Source organism: Ischnura elegans, chromosome 12, assembly GCF_921293095.1.
Source record: "Ischnura elegans chromosome 12, ioIscEleg1.1, whole genome shotgun sequence".
Lineage (NCBI taxonomy): Eukaryota > Metazoa > Arthropoda > Insecta > Odonata > Coenagrionidae > Ischnura > Ischnura elegans.
The window spans coordinates 5,559,753-5,575,410 of record NC_060257.1 but is presented as its reverse complement, the minus strand read 5'-3'; the positions used below and the strand labels follow the sequence as shown (position 1 = coordinate 5,575,410).

The 15,658-nt window shown below is 39.5% G+C and overlaps 1 protein-coding gene across 1 annotated transcript in view; it reads right to left on the bottom strand.

Moving 5' to 3' along the window:
• Nucleotides 1-15,658, bottom strand: part of LOC124169718 (zinc finger MYM-type protein 3) — an 82,753-nt gene that overhangs the window by 40,009 nt on the left and 27,086 nt on the right. The window contains exons 2-5 of the mRNA XM_046548405.1: nucleotides 9,643-9,762; nucleotides 6,158-6,485; nucleotides 2,456-2,688; nucleotides 1,771-2,002 (exon numbers count right to left, since the gene is read on the bottom strand). Coding sequence (XP_046404361.1) covers nucleotides 1,771-2,002; nucleotides 2,456-2,688; nucleotides 6,158-6,485; nucleotides 9,643-9,762 — 913 coding nt within the window. The remainder of the gene's footprint in view (nucleotides 1-1,770; nucleotides 2,003-2,455; nucleotides 2,689-6,157; nucleotides 6,486-9,642; nucleotides 9,763-15,658) is intronic.

The following is a 15,658-nucleotide window of genomic DNA, read 5'->3' as shown; positions in this document are numbered from 1 at the left end:
ATATTACCTGGTACTGATTTTTATCTGCCCATAAGCTCTAATTTTTCAAATTCTGTGCATAATCCGATATTTTTAACTCCCATAAATTATTATTATTAAAAATCAAATATATAATATATGCAGTGAGGAAAGTTGGAAATATGAGAAATACTTGATGGAAAACTAAGAGGGAAAGAAAATTTCAAGCAATGCACAAGATAAAATAAATTGCATACAGTGGAACCTCGTTAAAGCGAGTACGGGCTATAGCGACACTCCCGCTATTACGAGATATAGCCAATGCACCGTCAATTGACCCTATAATGAGCGTGTTAAAAAATTCGTTTTTACAAGACCCTTTCGGTGTTGGCTTTCGCCATAGCGAGGGTTTCACCGCCGGAAGACTTTCATCAATACTCCTTAACCTCTGTAATTGCTAGCGATCTGTTAGAAATGAAGTTAATGGAGTGCTCAGTATCAAATTTATGTGGTAAACTGTCGTTCGATAAATATAATGATTGACGAAACAATGCTTTGCATGATTTTTATTCAGTGCGGCGCTTATAAATTGTTTGAATAGTTAGTCGTTATTTGAGTAAGGGAATTTAGTGATGCAAAAAAACATCGCCTTTTGTCTGGATTTATGATTACGTTTATCGGATAGATGTTTATCTGTCGCCGCACCACTCCTGTTCCTGTATATCTGTTCGCAACAGATATATTGGCTATTATTTGCTCCACCTCCGGTAAAGCGACAATTCGTTATAGCGAGGGTTTATTAGTGCACCGTGGGGTGTCGTTATATCGAGGTTTCACTGTATTTAATACGTCAAATCCAATAAGTATCGGAACATAATGAGGACAATTTGCTGAAGAGCAGCTTGGAATAACTTCCCAATTAATCTATGACAATAAAAATATGAACTGCAATGAATAAACACAATTGAATGATGTCAACGGAAAATAAGAGCAGTAGTACTGATTTTTTTCTCATAAATTAGGTGAGAATATTTTATAAGATTTTCAGGTGATTAAAATTGTAACACTTTTATTTTAAACTTGCAGATTTGTAATAAAATAAACAAATAATATCAGAAAAAAATTTCAGAATGGTATGAGAGAAAATCATATTATGTACCACCATTTCTTAGATGTAAATAATGCCATGTTGGCACTCAGGAACAAGGTTATGTCACAGCCAGATATTGCTATTAATAGCATTGATATATGCAACATTCAGCAATTTAAAAAGTGAAGAAATTAACTTTTCTTTCCAGGACAGGCATCCAATGTGGATAAAAAGAAATGAAACTAAATTTTTGAATACCAGGTACTACAAAAATCTCACACTTCCGGAAAGGAAATGGATGCTTTAAAAGTGTGACAGTGCAAGAGAAATTTGAATTCACAATTACTGGCCAAGATGAATAAGAAAATTGTGTACTCATGAAATTGTGTGCATGAAATTCAACCTACAATTGGTGGTTACAGGAATACAAACATAAGGTCAATTAGACTCAGCAGCTAGCCAAAAAAGGCACATTGCTTCTCTATGTAAGCTGACACCACAGAAAATTCCAGTCAATTTGATATTTTCCACAGATTTCACAGGAAGTGCTAGGGACAATAATATACCCAAAGAGTCCAAGCCTTCCAGATATTCTAGAGTACTAGATATACTGTTGAACTCAACTCCACAAAGGTTGAGATTCTTTCATCTAACATTTTATTCCGTTACAGTTCACTCAAATCAACTGACCTTATTAAAATTGTAATTCATCCACATCTTACCTGTCTTCACCTCATTGACAAATTTAAATGCAGCAAAGCAGGGGTCAGAACACAAGCTATAGACTGGAGGATTAGAATCAGTATTGTCCGTCTTCCCAAGCCTCCTAGTCACGACTTCTGAGATTACAGGTCGCACTTTATCACACACGGCACAGGCTGCTTCTTTCTTTTGAGGTCTTGTTCCTGAGCTAATGTGGTCGTACTGCTCCATGCACGAAGGACTGCAGAAATCCTGTAATACCAATCGAAAATTAAAAATAATAGTGATCAGCAGCAACCTTGCATTGGACTTCCCTCTGGGGGCAGTCCAATGCAAGGTTGTGTTATTAGTGTAGCAACTGGACTGAAGCTGAGAGAAAGTTTTAGAGGCACATTCATAGAGCAACGGGAGAGTTGAGATGATGCAGATATTTATAAAGAGAAGGAGTACCATTCTCAAAAATGCATTGATCACGACAGCAAATTCTGCAAAAAAATAAGAAAAAGCCCAAGATTTCGAAACATGTCTTATTTAATGTCAACAAACTTGATTTTGTGTTGTGAAAAACAATTGCTCATCTTACTTTACAGACAACCCTGGCAGATAATTTAATGACAATGAAAGAGAGGCAAGAAATTGGCAATTCAAGCGTCACAGATCAAACATTAAAACATGCAATGTATAATTCACTTATGATAAGCTCACCTTAAATTGGCCTTTATCACCAACAGGGGCAAGAAAGCCTTCAGCACCATTTGAGATGTCTTTTTGGCAGTATGTACATGTCTTTAGACCTTTTTTGAACTCTTCTAAACAGGTGGAGCAACAAAACTGCTTGATATTATAACCAAAACGGACACAGTATTTTCCCATGCTAATTCTTTGTACAGGAAGTCTACAATGGGAACAACTGGAACTGAGCTGATCTTGGTACCTGCCTGAAGGAAAAAAGTTCATCCGTTACATATAACATAATTGACAAAATGGAGTCAATGAGCAAGACTTCCAAAAATGAAAATGATTAACTAGTTTCTAAGACAACAAGATCAGTATGTTTCCACAGCTTGATGTTGACTACTTTCGAAGTCATCAGCATAGAAATAATAACAAAGTTGCTAATATGTAATATGCACAATAGAAATTCCTCGAGGCTTTTTGGTAAACATTTTAACCTTTTCTGCAGGAAAATTGACAATCAGAGAACAGCAAAAATTAGAAGTGCAATAGAAAATTGAGCAATCACACAAATATTACTCCAGCCGACCTAATAAATTGAAAAATTTAATTTGGAGAAAATATTGGCACATATCTTACTATTCATTTGGGTGGGTGCACCTGACAAATTTTCAACTCAACCTTGCCCCTTACACAATGTTTCCCTGTCAGCTCCGCTGTCAACAGGTATCCACCAATCAAAGAAGGAATATTCACAATGCACAATTCCAGGTTCTCCACGGAAATTTGACAAAATTCCAGGTTAATTTTACTGTGATACATAAGAATATTAAAACGCCCAAAATTACAGTGGAATCTCGTTAAAGCGAGTACGGGCTATAACGACACTCCCGCTATAACGAGAGATAGCCGATGCACCGTCAATTGACCCTATAATAAGCGTGTTAAAAAATTCGTTTTTACGACACCCTTTTGGTGCTGCCTCTCGCCATAGCGAGGGTTTTACCGCCGGAAGACTTTCATCAAGACTCCTTAACCTCTGTAATTTCTAGCGATCTGTTAGATATGAAGTTAATGGAATACTCAGTCTCAAATTTACGTGGTAAACTGTCGTTCGATAAATAAGTAGTTAATTTTGGTGAAAATATTGTGGCATTAGCATTCGCGAATGCTTCATCTTCTTTTGTTCCTCGGGCGGCAGAAAGCAGTTGGCAGCATACCCGCACGTCCTTGAGTTGCGTGAATAGAAAGCATTTGATGGCAGTGACCATGGCCAAAAAAACACCAAACACGTCTAAGCGAGAAAATAAAAATAAAGGAGTAATATGAGAATGTCGAAATTAATTTATCTTCCTATTCGCTCTGCAAAATTATAAAAACACAGAAGCGCCCAAGGAATGCAGACGATGAATAGTTATAAGGAGCTTTGTTCGGGTGGTTTTGCCCATTCAAATCTGCGGGAACTTCTGAGAAAGGGGCTACGCCCAAGCCTAAAGCAGAAAATTTCAGGGATAGATTGCGAATCGAGAATTTTAAGAGTGCAGAAGGTTGATTATACTAATGCGAAGCACCAAAGCGTTATCTCCCCTCACAATCCCCTGGTGATGCCTGCGGTGTAAACCCGAAGTCGTGGAAGAGAGGACTCCGATCATAAGTATCTTTAGAAGTATTCCCCGCGTCATATAACATAGACGAAACGGAACTTTTTTACATACAACTCCTCGACAAAACCCTTGCATTATGAGGTATTTCTTGCAATGATGCCTCTAAAGGTAGGTAGTGCGCCTTAGCGATGATGTAGGATGTACGAAGCAATGATACTCAGCGTGAATTGTCCGGATGGACTTATTTATTCTCCGTTGCGGATTTACAAGGGTGAACTATTCGCGTCAGTGGTCGGAGTCGTACTGGCGCTCTCTTTTGTCACGTGGGTAGCCGAGCATCCCCTGGTGGCCGCTGGAAGAACTCGCAGAACAACTAACTCTCGTTTGCAGTGCCGTGGTAAACTCGGTGTATTACTTCAAATACGTCACGAGCGTAACACTCAAAAAGAACCTTTTTTTCAACAACGCCAATTTTAATCACATCATTTTTCAAGTTTCGCTAACTTTTTACCGTAGATGATGTAGGTATTACATTATTTGATAGAAAAAGTCTTCCAAGGCGGGAACGTTATACAACCTTCCACCGTTTTCACCTGTAGAAACAAATGTAATGCGTTATTTCACTTCACTGCCGCATAACGTACAGAAACAATAAACATACACCAATGGAAACATTTGAGGCATTAAATAACCGCGATACTGTTTTATCAATTAATTTTTGAATTTTCAGTGGAAAATACCAAAATAATAGAATGATCACGTAAATGAACTAATTAAGTGCATAGAAAAATGGCTTCGTCGGTTTTGCATTGGCATAATGACTTACGAAACAATGCTTTCCATGATTTTTATTCAGTGCGGCGCTTATAAATTGTTTGAATAGTTAGTCATTGTTTGAGTAAGGAAATTTAGTGATGCAATAAAACATCGCCTTTCGTCTGGATTTATGCTTACGTTTATCGGATAGATGTTTATCTGTCGCCGCACCACTCCTGTTCCTGTATATCTGTTCGCAACAGGTATATTGGCTATTATTTGCTCCACCTCCGGTAAAGCGACAATTCGCTATAGCGAGTGTTTATTAGTACACCGTGGGGTGTCGTTATATCGAGGTTGCACTGTACTTCATTACTTTTACATAATGCCATAATTTACATTCCAAATTTAAATACTTACACTTAGTAATAGAAATATTAGTTAGTAACACAGTAGATTCCGTTTAATGGGTCCACCGGTTACTTGGGGCAGATCTTGAAGAACAGAACCCTATAGAGGAATATCTAGGCTATATATTCATGTGTTCATCTGAGTTGTCGTGTTCCTTTCCTGGTACATATTTTGGAACTTCTGTGGGTACATTAGAACCTATCTGGGAACACAGGAGACTGACTAGGAATACAAATACCATACATTTGACACATTCCTAATCATAAGGAGCATTAACCAAGTGTATGCCCCAATTTCAATGAAACTTATCATGCTTACAGAGCGAGGAGGAAAATAAATTCTGTGTCAGGGTGTCTTATCTTTCTATCATTTTATGATCCAGAAGTCTATTCACTTTATGTCTGCGGGTGAGCTTTCGTGAGAGCCCGGACACTCTCGGATGGCTTCGCTGATAGGGGAGAGGTAGTACTGAGAGAGAGAGAGGAAGAGTGAACATAACGTTGCCAAATGTACATAGCCGCCCTACCTTGTCACTGACATCGTTAGAGTCATAGGTGGCCACAGGTTTTTGTCCCTGGTGCCGAGACAATATACCTACTCATTTGGAAGGCATTGGGGATAATCCTTTCACAGAAGCCCATTACATTGTCAGCTTCCACCTTGAATGAGGCACCGTTGGTGAAAGGCATCACATACAAGGAGAACGCGTGAGGTTTGGCAACACTGCTCCATGAGCAGTCACGATGTTAACTCGACTGAGGTCTGAGAGCGACTGACTGAGGCCACGCCTACTGCTTGCTGATTGGCAAAGGCAAAGTCACATGTCGAGAAACTTTCCCTCCCCTCATCTCCACTTGCTTTGGCCACACCAGCTCACCCGCCAAAGAAAAAAATGAACAGAGTATAGTTTGCTTCACGGTGGCCTAAATGTTGAAGAGTTAAGGATTGCTGTTGAACTCACCTAAGCACCCTTCATTACAGAACTCCATTGTTTCCCACGAGAGGGACTTCTCACTGGCAGTGGGTGGTGGGACGACTCGCTGGCACAAGGCACACTCCAGCGTCCTCTCCTTCCCGTGAGGACCCTTGGCCTCCACCAATGGCAGACCCACGTCATTCCCGACAGCCAGGTCGATGGTCGGTGCTGCCACATCTCCGTCACCACCTTCCCCGTCATTCTGACCCCCCTTGGACGCAGGATGCTGCCTTCGGAATGCTTGGAAACACGGAGTTGTGCACATATACCTCGAAACCCCATTCACCAACAAGTGATACTGGCAAGGCCTCAGCTGTGAAAGGAAATTGCCACAGTTACAGTTGGGACATTTAAGGGGTGTTCGGAGTGACAGGAATTGTTTTCCATGGGTGCAGAAACTTAGAATTACAGTAAAAACCGCAGAAAACGCAAGCCTAATAAACCACTGCTTTGAGAATACTGCCCATAGGTCACATTTTGTCCCCCAAAAGCATAACATTATGATAGCCACATATGGGTATCTTTTTGGCAAAATTTTTCCTGATGACCCAGCTGATATGTATCCATAGCACAGCATTAAACAATCAATACATTCAGCAACATAATTTTGAGTTACAATATACCAAATATTTATCCCAATCACTATTTCCATTGTACATATTTCAATATAAATCCCAACTTTAGTGTCACCACAGCACTACTTCAAGAAAGTAAACCACTACATAAGCTGTCATCAAAATCACAGCTACTGGATTAATAACTTCTAATAGGGTAGTTTCCTTCATCAAAGAAAACGAAAGTCATTGATTGCGATTCGTTACCCACCATTAGTGTATTCATAATATACAAATTATTTCGTTTTAGAAATACCGGTTTAGACGAATGGCTATGTTCCATTTTTATCCTCATTTGAAAAGGGCCAGATTGGCGCCCATGCAATGCCACTCCACGTGACGTCATAGGGACCTAGTTTCTATACGAGAGGATAGGAGTTATACATCGTCTGAGGTTACCAATACATGCATGAGGCGCAGAGCTCAGGGAAACATGTCTTAATAATCACTTATTAAAACTGGCTAAGGTCGGAAAGTTTTCTTCATTTGATAACGTATTAATAATCCTTATTTAAGCCAAGTGCTACCAGCCAGCAGGGTATCAGCGCTCAACTCGCCTCAAGGTCACCTCACAGGGCGGCAGCGGGAACCAGAAATATGCCACACGGAGAGATTTCCCGGCATTCATACTTACACGTCACGTTTTTGCGCGCTTGAAAATTGTCACTTTTCATTTAATCGCAAAAAATAGATATCGTCATTTAAAAATCTAAAAGCGTGAAATACGTACTCCAGGAGTAATAATCTTTCGATTTAGGCAATAAAAAAATAATAGGAAACCACCCTATTTGTTACTTGATAAGAAAGCAAGGTAATGGTGACAGCATTTGAGTCAACATTATTTTACTATAGAACAGCCCAAGAAATCCATCATATTTCATAAGAACTCGAGCTGAAGATGGTAAGAGTGAGTTGTGTACCCATGGAATAGACCCACACCAGCAATTTCCATGCTCTCACAACCAACTAGCTTCATATTTCTATCCTCTTAAAGGATTTTTAGTCAAACATTTTGTTTCACCTCAGAGTTGATGCCCAAATCAGTTCATCAATTAGAAATGCAACCAAGCAAAGAACTGTAGCAAAAAAAGGAAATACACAACAGATTATTTAAGTTACACCCTATAAAGTAGATAGCGGACAAAATCCTAACAATAAACCATTCAAAACCATTTGAAAACTGAGTTATACAATTAATTTTTTGTTGAAACTTATTTTTAGTTTATTCTTTGTTTCGCAATAAGTTCCTCTTTATAATATGGGGGAGGAAATGACATAGGTAAGAACTATGTCCCCTCAAACCCTCAATATAAACGGATTTTACTGTAATCATTAAAAGAATACACAATTAAAATCGTTCTTTATAGATGAGGTAACTAGCACTGGAAAGGTTACACTGGTCCCTTACATTTCAAAAGCTTTATCCAATTAGAGCATACAGCATACACATATATGTATAAATTTATGCTAAACAGGTGGTTTTCATCACACTGTGGCAGCAGCTTGTTTCCTGGTACGCACGACACATATATTTGAGCTGGAGTAGATCCATTCAAATTAACCATTACATAACAGAAGCATTAATGCCAAACTTTAATCATTAAAATTATTCATAAACTGATCATAGCCAACTTTTATTTGTTTAATACATTGAAGTGTGGTTAATCTTGACTAGTAAAAATTTGGGGTCACTGATTGATCAACACATCAGAGGGAAATTATAATGATAACAAGTGATTGCCAGTGATAAATAAGTGAAAATTGCAGGGCTTCTGCTGTAAAAGGGGATTGTCACTGTTATTGGGACAATGTGGAGCATTTCGTACAGAATTGGAAGAGCATTCATTTCCATACTCTGGATTAATGATTAAAAAAAAAATAATGATTGAAATTAATCATTCCAAATGGTGCAGATATTAAACATATTCTTAGAACATTTGAAGCATTAACATTTAACTTAAACCATCAAAATTATTCATAAATAAAACATAACTAACTTTAGTTAATGGACCATTGGGTTGGCATAATTTGGGTTCACAGACTGCCAAACCCATCACAAGTTAATTACCATGGTTTCTGTGTTTCATCGAGCACACATTCATTTTCCAACAATAAGTGTGGAAAGTATGGGCCAAAAGGTAAAGCAAGAAGATAAAGTAAATAATTCTCATGAGCACCAGCTGGGAGAATATCCCCCCCCCCCAAAAGTATCTCCACACTTTAACCGGATAAACACTTATCTAAATTCATTGTAAAAGTCAAAGACAAGTTGATGCCTTAAGTCTGGAATTTACAAACTAAATTGTAACAGTTGAACACCCCATATATTGGGAAGACAGGAAGAAATGTCATGATTGGCATGAAAGAACATTTATGGTGCTTCAATGAGAAGGGCCATACATACCTCCCTTCTTGCAAAACACCCCCTTGACACTAAATATGAATTCATGCAATTTCACCCCAGAAAGTTTACCAAGAGACTATCGAAAAGACTGACAACGGATGCTCTTAAACAAACTGAAAATAGATGATTCAACAGAGACCCTAACACAACTCTCTGCAACGAACATCTCTTCCAACAATTGTCCTCCCTTCGCCACTGCATTCCCATGAAACCAAAATTAAGCGCAAACGTCCTAAATAAATCATGAGTGAGAACGTTAACAAAATAATGTTAGAAATAACAAACAAACATTCTGCTAACTGAATGTACCACTTAACGGCGAAACATGTAGTATTGCTAATTGAAATTTAGTGGGAGAGTGCAAATAACCTAAGTACATATGAATAAACTTCAACTTCAATAATTAAACCTTTTTTTTTAAATATTCCCAAACATAGAGCAGTAATACTAACCCTACAACACTGATAGCAGATCTTGCGAGGAGGCGTTTCCGTTTTAGGCTCAGCACTCCATTCTGATTCCTTCCGTTTTTCTAAGATCTCCGTGATCTCTTCCTCGCTGCCAACGATTTGCTGAAATGAAATAGAAAGAATTACATTAGTAGGACAAATAGCTTGCCACGTTAAAATAGATAATGCTGCTTACACAATCACAAAAATGTATGACATTCCATGGGAATGTGAAATAAAACCGTCAGACACTTTTCTTGTAGAAGATTTACGCATGCTACATAGTTTCTATTCCACATGAAGAGCAACAACTTCAGCAGCAGTATGTATAATGTATTCCCTTGGTCAATTAACTATCCAAAATTAAATAAAAATAATAAGAATTTGAGCTTACTTAATGGTAGGTGCAATGCAATCACTGCATATATGTGCATCAGTATTAATTATGCCATCCCTCTGTTTTCCTCCTGCCAGTGAGTTTATATTTTGTAGAACATCCCATTATCGAGTGCTGTTAACCTAGTTTCTGAATACTGAATGAGAGTGGGTAGCATGAAGGTTTTATCATCACACCCTGTAAGCGGCAAATTATGCCAATATCAGGAACTACAACGAATCTAACATAAAGGCAACACAAACAGAGATTATTAGCATTTCTTTATGAATTCATTTGGTCAATTTTTATCTTAATATTCAAATAAAAGATTCATCATATGTTCTTCAATGGGGCTTAGGATGAGTGAGAGAGCCTAAAAAGTTAAGAGCGATCATTTGTTGAACATTATTGCTCCCAACCATCTCAATAACAATGCCTAAGTAAATTTCAAATGGTCAAAGCCACCTTTGAATATTTTTGCCACCTTCAAGTAAATAACTGCGAGCCACAGACAATTCGCCACAAAAAACAGTGCATTCGTGAAGAAGGCAGATTCCAATGACAAAATAGAATTGCAACGAGCAACTGAGCTGAATGAGTTTAGCACTCAGACAAGCCCTGAGCTGATATTTCAGACTGCTAGCTCACTTGGCCCACTCTCGATCCACTCCCTTATGCCAACCCCAACCGAGTCAACGAGACAGATCTCAGCTCGGTTCATGTATATATCACACACTGCTATGCGTGGCTTTAGGTATGCGGTTATCCATAAGCAGTGACTTCCTTGATCCCCTTGCAATGCCATCTTGAATGGATAGCAAGGGTCTAACATCTTAAGCCCTGCCTCATTTTACGCCATCGGTCGAGCAGCTTGGCGGGTGGTGAAATCCCCCGCCAAAAGGAAATGGCCTCCGGTCAGTAGGGGCCCTAACATTGGTGGTGGCAAATCGACCCAAACCTATACAAGGGAATGCTTGTCCACGAGCGGTGGGCATTGTTTTGCTGAAGCTCTTGTCGAGTGTTTGGACGTGAGAAGAGCTGCTCCCGGTAGGCGACCGAAGGCACTTTTTTTTTGACCATAGTAAGGTAACCAGCCAAGCAGCAACCATAGCAGCCAAGGTAACAATCTTCCATCCCTGTTTCCTATCTTGCCTTTTCCCCGAGTCAGTAGTTGCTATCGTCACCACCACAGTTCACCAAGGTGATTTTTTTTTGTTATTCGACCACTTTTCTTTGTTATTAAAAGTTTGACACTCTGTTCAGCCGTGCCTTTTTATTGTTTGAGCTATACACTCCTCCACAAACTGAGTACCAAGTACGTTTCAATCTAGCGCCATGAAACTCAATGAAATTGCCATGATAATGAAGGATCCTTGATAGCATAGTGGTCTTCACAGTGGCCTAGGGTCTACGGTAAGTAAGGTAAGGTAATTATGCCTCTAACAATTCTCAAACATTTGATAAAAAATTGTGGAATTAAGACTCATTTTTTGGAGAAAGTGAACACATTTTTGGATAGAAGTACACCAGTAGCAGTGAAGATTAGGGAATAAAACTTGATTACGGCAGTTGGATGCCATTCTTCATAGATGAGACAATCCCAACAATTTGGGGCGCGCTAGGCAACCCGCAGCACGCGCTTTCTTCCGTTTCTGCAGCAAATGACTCACTGAGGACATTATTTCCGCCAATGCCGAAGAGATAGTCACCAAAATGGGGAGGGTTCTTTATTAAGAGGACGCATGCTCAACCGATATATTTTGGTGACGGATTTACAAATGCTTAACTTGTTATCATCTTGCAATTTTCGGGATACATTGAGTAGACTTAGTCATGGTGAATATTTGGCGATGCATGATGTATCTTAGTGATATTAAGATAGTAATCTGCTGATTAGTTTCTTACTTCATAAGAGAAATAATAACAAGTCCTGTGCGATGTCTTTTTAACTAATCAAGCGAAATTCCGACGGAGCAACCGGCTTATGGGCTCAGGCATTTATTTACAAGCATTATTAGATTCTGCGCATCTATATGATGAAGATGAAGCATCATCCGCATGTGTCCTATGCATGGGTATATCTTCCTCGCCTGATTCGTAGTCATAAACGCTGTAATGAGCGACTATTTCCGTCAAAGATTGGGTCTCTGAACGACGTAATGAACCAGAACCTAATGGCGTCACTAATAGGGTGGTTTCCCATTATTTTTTTATTGCCTAAATCGAAAGATTATTACTCCTGGAGTACGCATTTCACGCTTTTAGACTTTTAAATGACGATATCTATTTTTCGCGATTAAATGAAAAGTGAAAATTTTCAAGCGCGCGAAAACGCGACGGCTAAGCATGAATGCCGGGAAAACTCCGTGTGACTTCGTTCTGGTTCCCGCTGCCGCAAGTGAGGTGACCTCGGGGCGAGGATTTGATCGCAGATACGACGCAGGATGCTAGCAGGTAGTAGAGTATCCTGCTAGCTGGTAGCGCTTGGCTAAAATACAGATTATTAATAACCTATCAAACGAGGAAAACTTTCCGACCTTAGCCAGTTTTAATAGGTGATTATTAAGAGATGTTTCCCTGAGCTCTGGGCCTCATACATGCATTGGTAATCTCAGACGATGTAAAACTCCTATCTACTCGTATAGAAACTAGGTCCCTGTGACGTCACGTGGAGTGGCATCGCATGGGCGCCAATATGGCCTTTTTCAAATGAGGATAAAAATTGACCATTGCCATTCGTCTAAACCGGTATTTCTAAAACCAAATAATTTGTATATATTGAATACACTAATGGTGGGTAACGAATCGCAATCAATGCCTTTCGTTTTCTTTGATGAAGGAAACCACCCTATTCATGAAAAGTGCGCGGCAACCAAGCATGTTTTCATTTTAAAGTTACGAGAAAATGGCTCAGTGAGGAAGACTGTTTTTCGTTACAAATTATTTTCAGTTTTGGCAAGTGATCGATTAAATCCATCGGATTTCTTGTATCGGTTGCTTTTGCAGTAATTTTTAATTGTAACGATTACTTTTTTACGAAACGTAATTTTTATTTTTTATTTACTCCTTACTGTGAAACAGGAAACGTTACTTTCATTGTAATCGCTACTTTCATTGCAATCGTCACTTGCTCGTAATCGACGATTACTTCACTGATTTATCCTAGCCTCCAGATAACTTCGATTCCCTGAGTGCCACAATTTACTTGTTTCGATTCAGCCACCCATGCCATGTTGTCACTTACGAAATGATGGGTACGAAATATGTCACCCCTTGTGTCGCAAAAGCAGTTTTAATTGTACGTATCGCACGTGAAATTGCAACTTTAGCAGTACTATAATTAGTCTTAGTTAATATTAGTCTTAATACCATATTGCGGCACAGGTTACGAAGGTTGTGCTTCTGGCCATTGGCGATACTGAAAAAAAACCTAACTTCCACGCTATTCTGCAACGTAAGATTTTCAAAGCACTGCGTATAAAAAGCAACTTCGTAGGCAGTCTCGCGATCAGGTGAGTACCAAGAAGCACGGGGGCAATTTACGCGCCAATCGGGTGATCCGGGTACGAAATCCGTCAAGGCAAAATATTTATTTTGATGAATTTCGCCCTTTTCGCTATGAATACTTTTCAACCGTGCGCGTGACTGCACACGAAGTCACTTGTTTATGCAGATCTCAGGAAAATTTTTGATTCGATAGATTATTTCAGGAGACTTCCCAGATAAATAGAAAGGGACAATACGAGAACAGTTTATTAGCATCAGCGCGAGAAGTAATTAAGGAATAATTTATGAATTCGTAGCATTTCCTTCCATATGCCGTGCTGTCATGGTAACAAGCACATTGCACGGGCTAGTCGTAGCAGTAGTTATCACGCGCGGCAACAATAGTCGTCGGGGTGAACACGGCTTTGGACGTGGCCAACAATGCTCCTGCTACCCAGGTGATGAAGGTGCACGAATGGCTCAGTTTCAATGGAGAGGGCCACTGACGCACACGCCAAACGCACTGCTCCGTGAAAATTGAGCCAAGGCGTGGCCGTATTCTCGAGGAGCAGGTGAACAGGGATAAAAACCAATGGAATTCCTACGGAAAAGAAATCAACCGACAACCACGGCGGCCTGCGAAGGGTTTTGATGGGTTTCCTTCACGCCTTGGGGGATGGCAGGCCACGAAGACATTGGAAGGAAAAGAGATCCATCGAGGTCGAATAAAAGAGTTCCAGCATAATGGAGGAAAAGATTTCCAGTACCATGGAGAAAAATAGTTCCAGCATAAATAAGGAAAAGAGTTCCAGCAGAATGGAGGAAAAGAATTCCACAATAAGGAAAGAAAAGGAGTTCCAGCACAATGGAGAAAAGAGCACCATCGAGGTTGAGAAAAAAGTTTCAGCATAATGGAGGAAAAGATTTCCAGTACCATGGAGAAAAATAGTTCCAGCATAAATAAGGAAAAGAGCTCCATCGAGGTTGAGAAAAAGAATCCCAGCCTAAATGAGGAAAAGATTTCCAGTACTATGGAGAAAAAGAGCTCTAGCACAATCGAGGAAATAATTCCAGAATATTGTAAGAAAAGGAGTTCCAGCACAATGGAGAAAAGAGCTCCATCGAGGTTGAGAAAAAAGTTACAGCATAATGGAGGAAAGAATTCCAGAATATTGGAAGAAAAGATTTCCAGCATAACGGAGGCAAAGATTTCCAGCATAAGGAAGGGAGAAGAGTTCCAGCACAATGGAGGAAAATATTTCCCGTATAATGGTTAAAATAATTCCAGCATAATGGAGAAAAAGAGTCCCAGCACAATGGAAGAAAAGGGCTCCATCGAGGTTGAGAAAAAGAGTTCCAGCATAATGGAGGAAAAGAAAGTTCCAGCACAATGGAGGAAAGGAGTTGCAGCGTAATAAGTAATTTCCAGTGAAGTTATACAGGGCGGCCTGCGTGGGGTTTTGCCGGTTTCCCTCACGTCTCTTGGCGAATGCCAGGCCACGAAGCCATCCCGGAGGAAAAGAGTTGCAGCATAATTAAGAGTCTCCCATCGCTGCTATGTGCGAGCTAAGAAACAGCTCTATCTACACACCAAAGTTTTCCACAGTAATCATTCCTGTGTCACAGTCCATGCTACGCATTTGTATTAATCACTCACCTAAATATTGTACACTGGCAGCATAGGAAATAAATCATTTTTTTTTTAATTAAATTGGATTTTCATTTCGCTGAGTACAAATTGATTGACATCCCTCTATGAATGGTCATCTCTCTTTTATTTTTCTACGCGTGCACGGCGTTCCACTTCTGCTTTCAGGACATTAAAGCCGTAAGGGTGTCTACAGTGGTTTGCCAAGCCTTGAAAACCCAAAAAATCTAGTATTAAATGTTAACTTAAACCTTAAAAACGAAAGATAGAAAATAGACAAAAGCTATGATTTCTAAATCTTACATATTATGAAAGAAAGTCCCGTACGCCGTACCTCAAGATCAACGAAACGTTACGGATTTAATTCTGGAATCATAAGACTCAAAAACACTATAGGTAGATTAGCATTTTTAGGAGGCGACCGACAGCTTAAGTCACTTGCGACATTAGGTTATGGTAGGGAAGGAGGGTGGAGAGAAACCCGGCCTATAAGGCAAGACTCTAAGGGG